The 19642-nt window shown below is 36.5% G+C and overlaps 1 protein-coding gene across 2 annotated transcripts in view; it reads left to right on the top strand.

The window, feature by feature from the left end:
- LOC140662740 (tyrosine-protein kinase Dnt) overlaps positions 1-19642 on the top strand; it is an 83194-nt gene that overhangs the window by 41195 nt on the left and 22357 nt on the right. For both annotated transcript variants that reach the window (XM_072886339.1, XM_072886338.1), the window contains exon 3: positions 15882-16152. In XM_072886339.1, the coding sequence (XP_072742440.1) occupies positions 15882-16152 (271 nt within the window). The remainder of the gene's footprint in view (positions 1-15881; positions 16153-19642) is intronic.

Genomic DNA, 19642 nt, shown 5'->3' on the forward strand with positions numbered 1-19642 from the left:
TTACACAGTGTGCTAAAGTAACTGTTTAGTGAAATAATAAGAATTATAAAAAAATACTTTTAAGATATGAAAAAAATTATATATATATTTAAACAAAATACATACTTTATAGATATAATATAACTATTAGTTTTTACGTGACGACTATCAATATATCTTTACTAGATCTCAAAGATCAATTATTTCACGAAACACACTGTTATTGTTCAAGCATTGCAAATGTTATTATTTTGTATTTTCATTAATTCGAAAATCAGTTAATCATCTCTAATTTTTCTATAATACATTTGAGACTTAGTGAAACCTCAGACAAAAATTTTAATGTGTTAAATCAGGCGAACGCGTTGCCCACGATTAAAAGCTTCCACAGCGTAAAGTAATTAAATTTTCATGAATACACGAATTATGTAACAATGAACATGCTCTTATGCCAGTGTGTACAACAATTTTTTTAAATTACTCTAGTTTCACTGAAATAAATAATCGCAAATAAAGAGATACTTTATATAACATGCAAGATTCAAATTGAATCTCTAACTTTACAGAATCACAAAATTTCGATTAAAAAAATTTTTCATCATTTTGTGGCTGTCGATTAAATACTTGTTGATCAAAATACATGAAACACAATCGCGCTGAGGGAATTTAGCACATAAATCATCGTTATCGTTTCAACGACGCTTCGTTTATCGACAAAAGACCCGCTACGTTGTTCGTCGCCGACGTGAAGCACGCCGCCAATTTAAACGCGAGAGCTTTGTCGAACGAAAACACGATAACGGCGATGTCCATCCTCGTGTCGAACCGCGTCGGTGGGAACCTATTGTCGTTATTCTCCTCGTGCCTCGTCTCCCTTGTGAATTTGTTCTACTCGATGGTGCCGTGGATCTCCGACGTAAAAGTTGCCTATAGAAAACTCCCGGATTCCGTCATTAATTTTCCCTTGTGGGAGAGGGGAAAGGTGAGAAGGAGGGTGGGGAAGAGGACGGGGGGTGGGGGGGGGCGCGGGGCTGGGCCATAGTGAAGATAGTAGCGTCGGTGCCGCTGGCATTGAGCGATCATCTCATCTACCCGGAGAAAGTTAGATGAGGAAATTTGTCCTTGCGATAGGTTCACTCATAGTTCACAAACTTCGGTGGAAGGCCATGCTATATCGGCCGCGCGTGTGTGTATGTGTGTGTGTGTATATGTCCCTGTCCATACGCGGATGCATCCGTTATATGCGTGAGAAGTCTTCGTTACTGTGGCGACACCCGCTACGTTGAATCCATTCCCCTCTCTCTCTCTCTCTCTCTCTCTCTCTCTCTCTCTCTTCCTCGTCGTAGACGAGCCATGGAGATTCTGGTGGAGAGTGACTACCCGAGAAAAGGAATCGACTAAACCCCTTGAGAATTAATATCTCGGTGGGGAGCAAACGACCTAAGTGCTTCAATAATCGTCGGAGCGGTTAAGAGGGTAGGAGATAAAATCATCCTCGTTCATGGATATACAATCGTTCTCAATAATGACATCGTTATATTTTTTTGCCATTTTATTCTTACAAAATATATATATATATATCGTAAAAAGTGTACCTTAATAATAATAGAACGTTTAAAGATCTTTATTTCCCTCCCTCCTCCGTATTATTTAGATGCTTCTCAACACAAATTATGCAAATAAATGAATAATGAGAATTAATAATATACAATTTCAACAAGTATGTATATATATATATATATATATATATATATATATATATATATATATATATATATATATTCATTTATTTGCATAATTTGTGTTGAGAAGCATCTAAATAATACGGAGGAGGGAAGGAAATAAAGATCTTTAAACGTTCTATTATTATTAAGGTACACTTTTTACGATAAAAGAATCTTATACAAATCGTTACAATCATATCTATTTAAGGCACTGTTCGATGCATCAATCTATTTCTTTCCGCGCCGTCAGTTTTATCCTTAAAAATAAAATATAATGTAAAATATATATGGGACACAATATACAGGGAACGTGTCACGATAAGGACGAGGTATGAAGGCGCCTCTCTTGAAGGCACCTCCTACTTTATAGGAAACTTGGGATCAAGCGCTCGTTTATCAAACTGAGAATTACGGACATCTGTCCGCTTTGGAACCGCGCCAAATTGAGCGAGCGTCCGCCTTCCATCAGCGAGTACTTGAGAATCGATGGAATATTACGTCCATACCTGCCTCTTTGATTAACGACGATTAAAACTGTAAGGAATCTAAATCTTCGCATCTAACGCGATTTAGAACAGTTAGACTGAGCTCGAGTGTCCAAAGCTACTCTTAGTGTACATAATAAATGAGGTTCTTATTTAAAACAATTTAATGGTGTAAATAACGAGAATCTTGCTTGAAATAGTTTAAATAAGTAATAAAAATTATTATCTCTAAAATGAAAAATATTGAAAAGAACGAAACTTTACTTTTTCGCTGGCTTGAATACATGTCATATTTTATGTTGCATATGTTTGTGTGTATAGAGTTTTATATTATACAAAAAGACATCTGTCAGAAATTGCGCAGCACAATTGAAAAAAGATGATTTCTCTCGCTCTCTCTTTTTCTGCAAAAATAAATAAAACGTGTATTATGAAATATATTGCAATACAAGATTTTATTTTTTTAAATATTTCTTTTTGATTTATTTTTGCACAATGAGTCATCTCTATTTTATATTATGATTTCCAACATATTTTACTTAACATATAAGAGAGAATTATTCTAAATATTTAACAAGGATTGTATACACTTAAAACTTACTTCATAGATATATGTAAATTTAAAAAAGTAATGTTTAGATTAAAATTATTTAATTTCTTCATTTATAAAGAATGATTATTAATTATTAAATAAATTATTTAATTTCTTTATTTAGTACAATTTTCTAAGCGTGTCAATAAACGAGCCTAAAGAATGTATATTTATATGTAATATATAATAAACGAATTGCGCAAAATCTCTGTAATAAAGTATTTCCGCAACAGCGTTTCCGAAATGAACAAGTTATTACGGAACGAACGTGTAAATTCGATATGAAAATTTGATTCAAAGTGGACAATGTGTGAGAGCGTTTGCGCGTACACTTGATCCCACGAGGGACGTCCCTTGACGGGCCGGTATCTCATAGCCGGCACAACCTCGCAGGTAACATAAATGTAATTATAGTTAGGTCTGCGGAGGCCAAGGATCTAATTACACGGTCGTCCAGATTCCGGAACTCAATGATGCGAGTCCATCGAGGCGTAAGCGCGTACGACGTACGGGAGGACGCGACTTAAGCGAAGAGAGGACACGGAGGGTGGCCGGTAGACGGGCGTGTAAGGCAGGAGGTCGGGATCAGGGGCTCGTTTATCAACCTCGGGATTCCAGACGTCTGTCCCGTGTCCCACGGGATGAATTTATCGGTTTTATAATTAAGCGTGGCTCGGGCAATACTCTCGCACGGTAATTTATATATCTCTCCGCGACGAGAGGACTCTCGAAATACGCGCGCGGGGCGTGCGTCTGTGTTTCGTTAACTTAAATTTTCCCTTGCTCTCGCAGCTCTACCCTCATGCTATCTCTTTTGTCTTTCGCTACGTGTTTCGCACGTAAACATTTTTCGGCCATCTAGCCGCGGAGGATAACGAACGAAACGAGATAGCGAAAAGTTCGCCGGTTTGCGCGCAAAGAATTTAATCTGATCTCGCTCTCACGTTCCAACGCGCTTAAATGGTTTATAATGCTCAAATAGACAATTGAATCGTTTTGATAAGAAAAACCATATGAATGAATAATAAAAAATTTAGCCAATTAGATTTTAATTTGGAATAAGTACGATGCTTGATATATTTTTAATAAAATGCAAAAACTTGTAAAACTTTACTTTTAAATTTAAAAACGGAGAGATACACGAACAACGCAGTTGCTCTGATATGTAATAAAATAATTTAATATTTAGATGGTCGGACATATATTTAAGTGTTGTTATAAATGCATGATGGTAAATATATATACAAGTTAAAAAGGAATCTGGTTTCGTATAAAAGTGTCGAGTTTCGACGCGCAACTTTGTTAATTAAAAACGGGCAAATGAAAGATGAAGTAGTTACAGGTGAGATTAGGTACTTCGATGAGTAATCTTGCTGTCGTTTGCTAGTGCTTTGCCTATCTGTGGAATGGGTAATGGAAGTTTGATTTTGTCGCGAGATGAAGCTACGGTATCTCGTTAGCGAGTCCTCTTTCTCTCTTTTTCGTTGTTGCTGTTTTTCAGCCCCGGCTGGCACTAAAGCGACTCGTTATATGATCACAGAGTATGAAATATTCGTCCGCGTGGAATTCTGCGGGATTCGATCGACATACGCGACTGCATTGGTCGATAATGAGAAGCTATGGACGTGCAAATGATGAGAATTAGAAACGCAATTTTCGAGTATTTATATACGGAAATAATGGCGACGAGTCATTATTTCGCAATGAACTTTCCTCATTGAACGTATGTTTAATTAAAACATTTCGGAAATAACGAGAAACATATGTGTTTGTTTTCTGCGTTTAATTTACATAGAAATTACTGTAATAGTAGGCATGGTTAGTGATGTTATACGCGTGAAACGCGCGTGCAAATTTATATGTCTCTGTCGCGAGCACTCTCTAGATTTCTAGATTCACTAAAACATTTATTATAAAAAAGTTGTTATAAAATTTAAAAATTTTAAACAAGTTTCATCAAGACTATTCGTAAATTTATCGCGAAAAATAATAGGATCAGATGAAGAAAAGGTTTTCGCTTCCCTCATATTTCTTATCGGAATATAAATATTAAAAAAAAGATTTTAATGTGTGTAAGGTTTAAGGTCGTATCATGACGAAAGCCATTTTGCGGCGGTTTGTATATGGCGCTTTACGAATTACGCTTGGTACAGCAATGATAAACGATGAAGCCCCGTTGCAAGCAGACTATTCTCAGCGAGAACGTAATTGCAGCCGCGGCCACGAGACGCATATGGTTGACCGTATTATGGCACGTCGGAGAGCCAGGCCGCAGGTTTCTCTGCCGGTCGCAGGCCACTAAATGACGAGCTTTGAGGCTCGGATACATATCGTCCTGAGAAACACGAGAGAGAGAGAGAGGACGACTCTGTTGTTGCTAGTCAACTCGCGCGGCGTTTACGTTCGCGTACAACGGCGCTACATCAACGCGCAAGTAATTACTATGAAATGATTGAACCGTCACTGCCAGTGTAGTATAGAAGGAATCCAGGTAGTTATCGCAACTGTTGAAATTCTGTTCCGAGTACCGTTCACGGATTTGAGTTAGGAGCATCGAAAGAGAGAGATGGACAATGAAAGACGGATGCGGTATGCGGCAGCCACAGAAAGACGAATAGCGAGGAAGAGAGAGAGAGAGAGAGGGAAAGAAAAGGAGAGACGATAGAAACAAGAAAGAGAGAGATAAATAGAGGAGGAGAGAGAGAGAGAGAGAGAGAGAGAGAGAGAGAGAGAGAGAGAGAGAGAGAGAGAGAGAGAGAGAGAGAGAGAGAGAATAAATACGAGCCTAGTATGGAGTTTGAGGCTTGTTTGAACAGGCTGCAGCTTCCAGAGAGGGTGGACGGAGGGTACCGGGGGTTGCTATGACGATCACGCCCCATCGAATTACGCGAAAATTGCCCTACGTACCCTCGACCCCTCTTTCTCCCCGATCCCTCCCCTCGTGTTCCACCCCGTTCGTACCTCACCATCCACCCTTCATCAGGACTTCAGTCATTCCAATCTCCTCTTCCGTCCCTGTCGCGTTGCGGATGTGAGCGAGGATAAACGGTTCGCCGAATTGTGCCTTCTCGATGAACCTCCTCGAGCTCGCGGTATCTTTCGAACAACGCTCCAAGTAAACGAATCTTAAGTCAATGTTAAGAGTAGACGGGTCTTTCCGCCCGCTGTCTGTCTTAATTACCGTTATTCCTGTTGCCGGATACGATGTACTCATTATTCAACGTTTGCAGTTGACTTGATACGTCGATATATATATATATGTATCGTGATATAGGAAATAAGAGAGAGTAAAATTTATTATAATATTGAGATTGTAAAAGATAAAATAAAACGGATTACATACAATTTATTAAGATTTACAGGCGCATCATTAATATTAAAATCTCTTTACAATCATTGCACTCTTTATAGTATTTTTTATATAACAGATTATAAATACTAGACTTTTATTTGCAACTGTTAAACTTTAAAAAGATATTTAGCTTCATAAAAGAGTGTAGTGATTGAAACGAAAAAAGAGAGATTACAATTATTGTGTTTAAGTAGTTTCAAGTATATACATAGCTATAATGCGACATAAATGAGCCAATTTATATTCATACAAAAAGAGCATTAATAAATAATCAATATAATATTATAATATTGATATTGCAGAATAAAATGAATTTATTTTTTTTTTTATAAATGAAAGTACATATAAAATACATATAAAGAGTTATGATTTAAAATAATAACATTGTACAATTACTTTCAATTTGTTAAAAATTAAATATTAAATGGCATAAATATATATTATATATATATATATATATATATATAGATTGAAAACGCGCGAATAAAATAGAAATTAGATTAGATAAAAGAATCTCAACTATATAAGATTTACTTTTTATTTCATTGATAAAGTCAAGTAGGAAATTTAGGAAAATAATTTGTGGAATTCGTTCATTTCTATCGGCAATACATAGCCACTTTTATTGGTCAAAGAAACTAATTTCTCCCGTGCGGTTCAGATTTCCATTATCGTGCACGAGGGCGTTTTCATTTCCTTACAGAAGCGTCTGCCGTGTAAACAGCGCATAATGGAATATATTGAAGTAGAGAATATAGTTTGAAGACTGGAGAGGGAGGGCTAAAATCTTGATCGACAAATAATGTAAAGAATAAAAAAAACATATAATCACTCGCAAGAAAGAAATATCCAGTATTTTTCTTTTAATAACACAGTGTTATGTACTATCTATAATAATTTAAAAAATTTTGATTTATTTTTACCATAAAGTGTCGTGTCGTGTTATAATGTTTTATAATTAATTCAAAATTATCTCACACTTTCTATTAGTTATTAAAAAAAACGTTAAAATAATGCTAAAGAATGTATCTCGTATTACTCGTAGTGTAAAATATTATGCGAGAGAGTACCTAATGTTTCGCGATTAGTTTAACATTATTGCATTATATGATGCATTCACTATTAAGGCATTACAACGTTGCATAATTTACCTGGCGTTATCTTTAGCGTAAATATCTTACGTCACAGATGGAGCACAATGCCGTGAGCGAAATAATGGAAGCCTCACGCGCGATAACGGGCGTTCTCTAACTTTGACTTCTAATCGCTCGCAGACTTCGCGGGGCCATCGGATTCGGTTAGAACTTCGCCGCTGTTACCCGCCAAGTTCGCACCCGACCTCGGTAACCGCACCGTTAAGCCGCCTCGATTTCCGCGGAGATTTCCGTCGGTAGATTTAAAACGACGTCCGTTACGTACGTCGTCGTTGAAAGAGATGATGTTTCTTTTTTTTCCCGTCCATTCGCCAATAAGCCGCTGGCGGGATTAAAAGATTACAAGGTTCAATATATATCGGTGGAGAACCGCTCGGGTTTCTAAGTAAGCACTAGGTAGACGTCGCACGAGATTCCTGCGGGAATTCCAGCAATCCTTTACGTGACTACCTCCCGACCTGGTCCCTTACTACCGAGGGTGCCGAGGGGGAAGCAATGTTTTCGCATTAAGGATAAACTGCCCCACGTCCCTACGGTCCGTACGAGCCGAGTGTCGCCAAGCCGCTGCAATTTATACGCTTCTGGCGCCAATTAACTGGACTTGCGCGTAATAAAATTAGTATTGCACGATTAGACCCTGTCGCCCAGCAACGAGGTTAACTCGATGGCAGAGGTCCGGAATATTGCACCCCGGCGGACGTCGAGAGTCCTGAAGAAGTTTTTAAAGTAAATACAAAGTAGGAGTCGCAAGTGGAAATAAATTGTCTTTTTATCGATGTAATAATAGATCCAAAGGTGAATGTCGGCGAATTAAAAGACCGATTGATTAATTTTTAGAAAACGCTTAAACATATTCATATGTGTAACTGGTCGAAGTACAACATTATTATACATGTGTAGAATGGGATGTGTGAAAATTGACTTGCATTAAAAATTTATTCACTGATTCCATTCAATTTACCTTAATGACTTTTTCGTTTGTAGTCATCAAATAGTTATTATATTCTTTCGAATCGTACCATTTTCAAGCGTAAATTTTTATTTTATACGATTTACTCTTTGTTCTCATTATCTTGTCATTACTGTAGCTTTCCCTTTGTTATCTTTATTAATGATGCTCTTCATTGTCTTTGATGCGAATGAGAGAATACGTAAACAATGTATGCACAAGACACATCGCATAGAGTATATACATATACATATTCTGAGAATTAAGAAATAAAGAATAATAACCACAAGCACTAAAGGAGGAAAACGTATACATAGTGAAGGTAAAGGAGTGGTAGCAGACGGTACGTTATAGAGGCAAGAGATTTCATATTTCATGGAGATAACGAAGACAAGTGATGCCTGGGGATATGAAGCTCAAGAAAATGAATAAGGGATTGGCGCAGTGATATGTATATTGCGACAGACATGTTAAAATCATGACTGTATATAATATGTCTAACATATCGCTAACTATATATTACAAGCTATAAGGAAAGAACAAGAAAAATAAAAATAAAGAATAAGAACGAAATAAGTAATCTGCAAACCATTCTCTCCAAGAAAAAACGCCCGAAGGGATATTGTACGGACAAATACATAGTTAAATTATATAAGCATTAATTAAATATTGAATGATCCATCTTAGCAGAATATATTCCAAACAATAATTAAACCCAATTTAACAGCTACAAAGAATACGAATCATTAAGGGAGAGAATCAAAGGAAGGGACGAACTCGTTGTAGACGCTAACGGAGAGCATATAAGGGAATATGGATGCACATGGACAGACAGTCCGCAGACGGGCAGCGTTCGTGTACACATGTTAAGTGCGTCGCGCCCTAAAGCGAGTATATTGCGTTAACACCGAGGGCGCAAACACACCCTTGCTTCGCTTTGCACCCTTTGTACGACGTTCTTGTTCTCTTCGTGCCAGTACAGTCGAGCTAATAATTAAAGCGTTAAAACCGGTCGTTAAGTCGTCATTTACGTCGCGGTTGCGTAATTCCGAAAATTAATGCAGAGATAATCTTTCGATAACTGTGCATACAAAACATATATATTATAATTTCGTACGATTAAAAACTTTAACGCGTCTAAACGTAGGATTGATGTGCTGTGGGATTGATAATTAAAAAAAGAGATGCTTTGCGTATACAATTTTTAAATTATAACAAACAATATTATTATACATAAACAAATTTTAAACAAATCATGCACGAATTATTTAGTTTATTTTATGATTCAATCTCTTCAGTCAATAAATGTTTAACTAAAGATTTAATATTTATTATCAAGAAGACAAAAAAATGCACAATTTTGTAACTCAAATATTTTTAAAAAATTTGTGCTTGATAAAAGAATAGTTATTTTTTTAAACGTATTATTGTTTCTCTCATAATTAGGGAGAATACCGTCTATTCGTAGTAGCAACGGTATTAATCAGTTTCATTACCTGTTATCACCTAATTAATCTCATGTATCGTCGGTATCATTACACTTCCTGATATATATATAAATGACGATGGTTAATTGTTAAGGTTTCTCTTTGCAACCGCCCTCCGCCTCTTCCTCCCCTATGTCTCTCCCCCCCCTCTCTCTCTCTCTCTCTCTCTCTCTCTCTCTCTCTCTTTCTTTTGTTCATTCATTTGCCTACGAAGTAACGGTTAGGGAAGGGCAGTCAAAGACGACGCTGGAACGAGGGGTGATTAATTCATCGTGTCGTCGAAAGTGGCATTAAGACGCCTCCCGTATAAATGTTGTCCGAAAGAGGAAGAGGCGTCGCTTTCGTCTCTCAAGCGGCGAGTCGTCTATCTAAGTATAAGAGCATTAGCGGTTATATATTATATGTATAAATATATATATATATATATATACATATATATATGATTGAGATATTATGGCGAGACTAAGCGTCCGTTGCGTGCCTCTAAAGAGCGCCTTGTAAGTAAATGCCGAGAGGGATGTTAAAGGGGTTTCCGCTCGCACGCACGCGATGTTTGCAATCCCTAGTCATTTTTCTTTTTTTATGAAGAATTTTAATTTTGCTCATATAGTTTTAATCTAGCATTATTTTCTCTATCTAAAGCGTACTTAGAGTTAACTTGAGCATATCGTATTTAAACTCAACGGATGGATTTATTTTAATTTGAATTTTCTTCTGCGATCGATTAAATCTCTCTCTCTCTCTCTTTCTATATATTTATATATTTCAAATTTTTATTTTATGGGTCTGAAACTGTAAATTGTTTAGGAAGCATATTTTTAAAAAAAGTTATTGTCGTCCAGATCTCATGTGTGTATTGAGAAATTTTTAATACACTGTGAGTCTGCTATAGCGTTGCTGTCAAAGACTTCAATTTAATTTCTTGCGTCTAAAGTGTAAAGGTCATTGGTCAGAAAAAAAAGAGAACCGAGTCAAAGCGTAAACTCGAAACTTTCGTCCACCACAGTTCAAGTGTGAGGGTTCTCAGCGGTGATACGAAAAGTGGACACGCAAAAAGACCAATGGCATTTCGTTATTGCACACCGAAAGCAAGAGGGAAACCATAGGAGGAATCTCGTAAAGCAAGGCATCTCGCTGGCCTCCTCCCCTCGATGTACTTTTCTTTTTCACCTCTCTGTTTTTCACGTATAGATATTCTATAAAAAAAGAAATAAAATTTCATTGATATGTTTATATTTGAAACGTTTGTTTTTTTAAACTAATTAGATTTAATTACAATTAATTTGGATCAAATATAAAGTATTAAATCGAAAAATTTAATTATAGTAGTATTTTGATAGTTATTTAGAGATAATTTAGTGATACAGTGAGCTATACAATATTGATAAGATATAATATAAATTAATAGATAGAAAATTGGCTTCTATTCTAAATAAAATATTTTTTACGAGAGAGATTAAATGTAATTAAACTTTAATTTTACTGTATCAAACTATCATATTTCATATTGCAATTAAAAAATTTACGATTTTATCAGTTTGTATACGGATACTTGTGTCTATACGGATAAAAATTATTCATTCATATTTTATCATCATTGTACCGAGCGAACAAGATTTTAATTTTTAATTTGAAACTGTATGGTTAACGAAAATATATATCATTGCTTTCTCAAATTTAAATTTAAAATGAAAACAGGTATCCGTGAAAAGACTCGAAAATATGTTATTTTAATCGACCGTCCGTATGATATAGGATAAAACCGTATGGATTCAATCGTGTAAAAAGATCCAGCGGAAAATTCCCATAAAAATTACACGATCAGTGCCTCGAGTGTTTAGCGACACGTGACTAATTTCGTGGCTCACGCACCGATGGATATCGGTTGGAATCATGTACTTTTGGTTACGCGGAAATGTTTGCGATATAACTACGTTTCGATGATATTTGCTTAATGCGTTTTCTTTCAATTTAAAAACCATGTTTGTCACAGTAGGTTCATTATTTGATAATAATTACAATAATTTTATTATTCTCTTTAAAATAACAAGAGAATTTAATTAAGCGAATTTTTAAATATTTTCGTGATCAAAGAATGAGAGATAAAAACATTTAATAATAATAGATTTCTTGGCTGTGCATTTAAATGAGGATTAAAACATAAAATAACTCTTATATTATGAGTACATTAGCGATTATGTTTTTCGTTATACTAAATCTTTTAAAAATCAGAAAAAGACAAAATTGACATTCTCTAACTATTATTTCAATTAAATCGTATTATTGATATTTGTTGATATAAAAAAAATATAAACATATTATTGTATAGAGATTAAAAATACATCAATCCTCATATATGTAATATATTAATTTACAATATTAACATTTAAAATATTACATTTAAAAAATTTTGTTCATGTATATATATATATATATATATATATATATATATATATATTTTTTTTTAGAATAACATTAATTAATATTATCATTTAATATTATTTAATATTATTTAAAATTATTATTATTTAAAGTGATTCTACAAATTGTGAGTAATTCTCTTTAGAGATATCAGATTAAAGTGTCTTCGTATTTATCAAAATGCGAGCAGCAAATAAAAAAAGGTCTAATAATGTTAACAGTACGTAGGGAGGGCCGATAAGAAATATCACGTCTAAACTTATTAGTGTTTACAACATATGCTCGACTGATTCGCGATATTGAAACCTATCTCGCGAAAATCCCCGGCGCCACGATTAATCACCGAAGCCGCGATCGGCGGCGTTGACTCTTTTCTGTACGCTTCATGCCGCGTTTATCATCGTACTTTTCGCATGGCCGCACATTTTTCATCGCTCACGCGTATCCAGCCGAATCAACCGGCGGGCTCGTTCACTGGAATAACACAAGGACGCGAATAATACGGGAGCTGGGAATAATTCCAGGATAAATCAGCCCGCCTTCCTTTAATATTCTCTCCCTGGTGCTGTCCGATAATACAAAATCGCGGCATAATTTCGGTATAAATCGAGGGCGGGGAAACGCAAGGGTGCGGACGGGGTGCATTCTCTCTCTCTCTCTCTCTCTCTCTCTCTTTCTTTCTCTCTATCCCCCTTTAAAAGCCACGGGCGTTTCCTTCCTGGTGTCGAACGATAGGATTTCCCCGTGTTATACGACTTCCTTTTCATCGACAGCGACAATGGCGCTCGTCGTGGTACACTCGTCGCTTCTCTCGTCGTTTCTAGCAGAATCCAAGTGTTCTGTACACGGAAACACGCGCGAAAACGCGTCACACATACACGGGGAAGATACGGGAGAAGGTTGACGGATCGCAATTCACGCGACACTGCCGTGTTGGGCGTCATGGGCGTCGCCGGGAGTACAACGGGGTGCCATCGCACCCCTCAACTCTGTTCGCGTGAAAAATATAACGGAGAATTTCGTCGTTAATTATAGGAGTGAAATAACTACGTGATAAACTCATTAAGAGCGCATTGTGGTTTAACGAACCTCACAAAGTCCCATTTTGCCTTAATAAGAAAGTACTGAAAGTACTGAAATTCACTCAAGCCTAAATGCAATACACGTGTTTAAGGTTAATGTTGCGCGTATAGCTGTCGTCATTAATTAATAAAAAAAAAGTAGAAAAGTTTCCAAGTTCTTTTTTTTTTTTTTCTTTTTTTTTTTCAAGAAAATTTCCGCCGTCGCAGGAAAAGTCATGTCGACGCCCATGACTACGTTCTCTCTAGATTCGAGAGAGACGCACGATAAGAACGGATGCTTCTTGAGCAAACATTTTTACGCTATTACAGGAATCCGAGACTGGATATTAAGCAAACGCTTACAGCTGCAGGAAATCGCTCGAACCCTTCGTGTCTTGTACACTCTTATACGTCTCCCTCGTACTTTCGCGAATGATGCTGAACGAGGAGAATCGAGATTTGCGATGTATTTCGCGAATTTTTATCGAGAAATTTGTAACGAGCGATAATAAGAAATGCAAAATATACGCCCGATAGCGAAAATTCTTTCCAAAAGAGATATTTATACTTACAGTTACATCAAGAATATATATTGCTTTTTTTGTCGAAAATAATAACGTTATATTACAATGAAAGAAATATTTATTGTAATTACGTTACGCAATTGCAAAGTAATTTAACTTTACACGATTATTTAAATGTATATTTGTCAGTATAGATAGTATTTATTGATATCGTGTCTGAGTGGATTTTATTTTTTATAAATCTTGTTACAAGTTATAAATCTTGTTTCGTGTTTTAAAATATATTTGTACCGTTTCGTACTACAAATCAATCCAGATTTGTTTAGAGATATTGGCCATTTCTCTCTACCGATCGCGTTTGAGAGCAATTCCGAGAGACGTGAACGCGTTTAGTTCGCAGTTGATTTATCGTGGGAGAAAAGGGCTGCGCGCGAATGAAAGAAAAGGGTGGCTTTTCGACGACTGAACGAGGCACTTCTGTCAATTACTAGTGTCGCGTAGGTAGAACGGTGAAAACACGTTTTATTCCTGGCAGCCCGAACGCGACGGATAGATGTCACGTCATCGTCACCCCCGAGAAGCGATTACGAGGCAAATGGCGGCGTCCCGTCTCGAAAGCACCCTCGACATCACGTCCTCGATTCAACCGCATCGTCATTAAGTTACCGTCAATTAGGACGAATGCCCGGATGAACGCATTCAGTATGAAAAAGCTCGCGTGCCTGTCTGAAGAGAATCGGAAATATCATTTATCTTCCCGTCTCCAAGAGAGCTCTATTAACCATCTCCGGTGTTTGTATGGGAAAGTTTGTTAAATGGAATTTTTATAAAAAAGTTGGACATCGCGCGCGTCATTGATATTACAATAAATCTTCTGTAGAAGATTATATTAGACTTATTATGGTAAAAATTTTTATCCCTTTTATCCAACGGGATTTAATGTTTAATATAAAATTTTATTTGTTAAAGTCAAGTAAAAAATTTAATTAATCCCTAATTAAAAATTGCACTAATAGTTTAGAAATGCTTAAAATTATATAACTTCTGTACGATCTCTTTTTACCTAGCAATGTCAACGACAGTGAGTAACTATTCGCGTGTGCGATGCTTGAATCAAAATAAATCGTCCACCGTAAACTGAGGCACTCTCTGTAATTAAAGGGAAAGGTCGGAATGATCTAAGAGCTGCTCGAGAGTCCCGATATAGAGACCCCCATCGCGGTATCTCTTACGCAAGTGGGAAACGGAGGGAGTATCATGCACGAAGAGTGCACACGCGTGCACGGTCCATTCACGTTTCGCAACTTACGTACACGTTTGGAAAAAAAAAAAAAAAAAATAAATATCCAGAGAGAAAGAGAGAAAGAGAAAAGGTAGCGCGCGCGATCTCTCGGTTCGCCACGGGGGTACGATAGGCAGGTGTCACGCCACCGTGCGACCCCCCGTCGCGACGATTACGACGATTACCGGTGAGTCGAGAGGGTGGAGTCGCCTTTCCGTTGACACCGCATCACGAAGCACTAACCGGGTTATTTATGCCACCTCGTAAAACTTGTGGCGTGCCTGAACATACTACTCGTCGTTCGAGGTGGGCCAATCTCGAGTGTGACAGAACGGGGGGTCGGTACAATCGTGCCCGCCAGGATCTGTGCTTTTACCCTACCTACCGTGGTCTCCTGCGTCACCTCGGCTCGGGGTTAAAAATTACGAGATAGGCGGCAGTAAATACGAAATAGACCGACGCGCGGGATTTAACGTGAAATATCGCATGCGCCGGCCGATACCGGCGGCGATACGTATTCATATATATCTATAATATAATGTTAATATGTGCAATCGTATGCGGTGTGCGCGACGAAGGGACCGTGCGAGTCTCCGGCTTTTCCACGTGAGTTATGGGCGCGGCGCTATTTTTATTACATGCCAGATTATCGGCCGGCGGACGATAACTGGACTACTTTTACGTGCGAAATGTCGACTCGTGAGAGGGCAGTTTGTAATCGGAGCACGAGAGTAAATCAGGTTTTTCTCAAAGATTTTCGTCTCTGCTAAAAACTGTCGTTTACCCAAACTTCGCGACAATGGTAATGTAAGATTACGCTGTTCTCTCTCTGAAGAAAAGTTTTTTTGACGTAACTCCTTTTCTCACACAGTTACCATATTCCATGGAGCTGGATTATGACGTGGTGGGAGTGCTGGGTGGACCGTCCTCCGGGTTGATGGCGTTGCTGCCACCCAGAGTGAACGTCTCTGCGAGGGGCGAGGTCCCAGTCACCCTGCAAGTCTTCAGGATCAGATTGCCCTGTTCGGGGGTTGTTAGCGCCGAAATTCCTCTGGCGCTGAGATTGAATGTCACTGCACCATCCGGCACTAGGTACAACGATACCGTCTTGGTCTTCAAGAGGAACAAGATCTGCTTGAAAGGTACGTGCAAATATCTAGTTTGAGATATAGCGCCTCGCCCGCATTATACGTGACGATTATCTGGAAAGTGTCGGATCATGTCGTAGGACATCGTCATGTTAAATGCTGAAAAAAAAAACGAAATACATTGTGTTTCATTATTTTCGTATTTTCCAGGATTTTCTTAAAATAAATCATTGAAAATGTCACTGATTAAAGCAGTGACAAAATTTTAAAATGAGTATTTCATTGTTCTACAATAAAAACACTTATATTTTGTTCTTCCATTTTATATTTCACTGGTTATAGCAGAGAGATTGCACTGAAAAATTAATCTCTACCGCTAATTAATTCTTTTCAGTGAGATTTCATTTTATTTGCAGTGCTATATTTATAACTGAATTATATTATATACTGCTTATCAGTAATAATATTACTAATTCCATTCAACAGAATATATACAGAGTCTAAAATAGAAGAAATGGAGAGAAAACGGTATATCTATTTCATTGTTCTCTCGCACATGAAATTCAATGTGACTTGAAATTCCGCGATTTTCATGGCAGCCACGCATTAACCGAAAACCTAGATGCGGATTCTAGATTTTTTCTCTTTTTTGTTGAAGGAATGCCGCGTGTTCTCTCCTTCCGCTTGTTTTATTCAGAGTCTGTGAAAAAATCATGACGCCACTCGCCGTTTATCTCACTTGAAATATGAAAATGCTAAAGTGTGAATTATGTAACTCTTCCATTTAGTGGCGTTTCTACTTGTCTAATTAAAATTGCAATTCTTGCTTAATTCTGAATAATGTTTATTTGACTTTTTGAGATTTAGATTTATTTCTATATTTTATGATTGTATTGTTAATTTAATAAATTTGATTATAATGCATACATACAAAACAAAAATTACATAAATTAAATACATTCCTTAAGAATCCATGAAACAGACACATTGATACATGATTACAATGTCAAATTGGCGCGAAAGGTTTGTAAATTTCTATGCGCTATTATTTATTGCGGTAATATTGATCTACACTGTGTTATATGAAGATTCATTTCAAAAGATGATACTATTCAAGCTCTGTAATCTATGTAACATATGGTTTACTCGCTCTCTTGTTCATATATTCTGCGGTACGTGAGCGAGTCACACCGGAAAGCGCCTTTATTCATCTGTGCTCACTTTGGCGCCATTGCTGCCTGTTGATAATTATTTCGTTTACGTAATATCGGATTTAATTAGTGCGTTCGCGAACCCGACTGAATACCTTCGTTACGGCGAGACAGTTTCGACGTGGTCGCGATTAAAACAGAAACGCGCATTCATTTCGCGTCACGCGCAAACTCAATTTATCCACGCGATTTATGGACTCTAGAGTGAGCGATTTTTGGTAACTTTGACGTCATGATGTTAAGCGTTTTACTTAATACTAAAAATAATAATAATAGAGAGTAATTTTTGAAATGTAAAATAGAGCTGATGTGATAAACTACTTTTGCATATAAGGCGAAGAGAAATTGATAGAAAAGAAGTATAAATATCTACATAATTGCATTAGAATGTACAAGATTGAATTCGTATAATATATACTTTTTATTTATAGAAAAAGATTTACAGATTTATAGATTTATAAATCGCAACGTTTCTATAATCTAACAGTATTAGTAAGAACATAATTTATTTTATTTATTAAAAGTCTTATTGAAAGTAGTTATAATTTATTTATTTTATTATAATCATTAATATTTATTTTATTAAGTGAATAACAATCAGTTTGGAAGTTTTCCGATACTTCAAGGCTAAATAAATATTGTCAAATTATAGAAATACAAGGTGAGGCACGCATGGTCGTTTAAGTAATTATGTTTAGATAATGGAATTATATATACACATGTAGTTTACGTTACGAGTAGAAATGGAAATGTTATGACGGACGCGAGTGAAGGTACAAACGTAATTTCCGCACCACTTCCGACAAGGGTGCTCGTAAACTTGTACGCATGGTACTTCACAGGCGGTTCTCTCGACTCCGCAAACTTCACGCGATCTCGAAAACGTGTTTTCTGAAAAAACAAACCATTGGAGCAACGATGAATGCAATCTGGCAAATATCCTCCCCCCCCCCCTCTCCTCTCGATTTTCGTCCCTCTCTTTAGCGCCATAATACTTTATACTGATTTTGTATAACCAAAATGAATTTTGCACACAGTTTTCGATAAATAAACGTTTCATGCGAAATAAATTGAAACCACAGCGATGGATCCTGTGTACTCCATCTTTTTAATTAAGAAGAAAATTGATTCTTTAATATCTGATGAAAACAGGTAAAAATTGGATTTTGTAGAATCAAAAAGATAATAAAAATATATTTTTAAATTGAGAATAATTTTTTTCTATTTTTGACCAACAGTTGGTTGTGATTTTATCATTCTCTGAAATAATATTATTAAACGTGAAATCAAGAGTAAATTTTTTAAAGAAATTTTATACAAAATATATTCATACTTGATATTTTACGTCATTTTATTATATTAAACAGAATTTTTCTTATCAAATTTAAATTAATATTTGTTTCAAGTCTCTATATTAAAATGTTCATAAATGATTGTTGCTGTCATGCATGAAGACACACAAGTATATTTACGTGATACATAGAGAACGATTCGATGGACAGTAAATAAGAAAGAGATGAAAAGAAGGAAGAGAGAGAGAGAAAGAAGTCGCAGATCCGGATCTGGTTACCCAAGCAGGCGACGGTACAACAAAAAGCAATTCTCCGAGTAAAATTGAATTTCGTCGGAGGTCGGTGTATTTAATGAAAGAGAAGAGAAGGTACCGAGAAGATCCCTCCTTCGTCGAAGATCAAGAGGGTCGACCGCGTAGAAAAACGAGGTGGACAGGAATCTTGAAGGGGAGGAAAAAGGACGAAAATAAGTAAGCATCACCGTGGTGAGGACCATAGTCGCGTCTTGAAGAGCAGATTTCCTGCTTTGTCGAATTTGCTTCTTCCTTGTTCGCTCCCGCAACGCCAAAGAAACTGACTCCTGACGAGTCCTTCTCTCCTGGCGATCGTTTCGAGCTCGAGAGGTCCTGGCAGCAATCTGAAAGCGTCTCGAGATCACTCGAAAATAATCGAATTCTCTGCACGGGACTCTCTATATTTGATGACGTTCGCGAAGAAGACGATATATATCGAAAACTATTGATGTCAAATTGAAAAAAAAAAAGAGATTCAATAATGTGCAAACTGTGATTCTTAACTTTTTAGTTATTTTGTTATTTAAAATTGTTAACGATTTGAATTTTTTTTTTCATTGAGAATCTACATATTAGATATTTTTTCTGTTGATATTTTGAAGCAATATATTCTACGTTCTGTGATTTTTATATTTTTCTGTGTTGTTTTCAAATATTTATATTATTTTTCGTCTCAATATCTATGAAAAATATCGATGTTTTTTGAATTATTGTGAATAGTTTACAACTCTTGCAAGGCATACATACT

The sequence above is a fragment of the Anoplolepis gracilipes genome, chromosome 2, assembly GCF_047496725.1.
Source record: "Anoplolepis gracilipes chromosome 2, ASM4749672v1, whole genome shotgun sequence".
Classification (NCBI taxonomy): domain Eukaryota; kingdom Metazoa; phylum Arthropoda; class Insecta; order Hymenoptera; family Formicidae; genus Anoplolepis; species Anoplolepis gracilipes.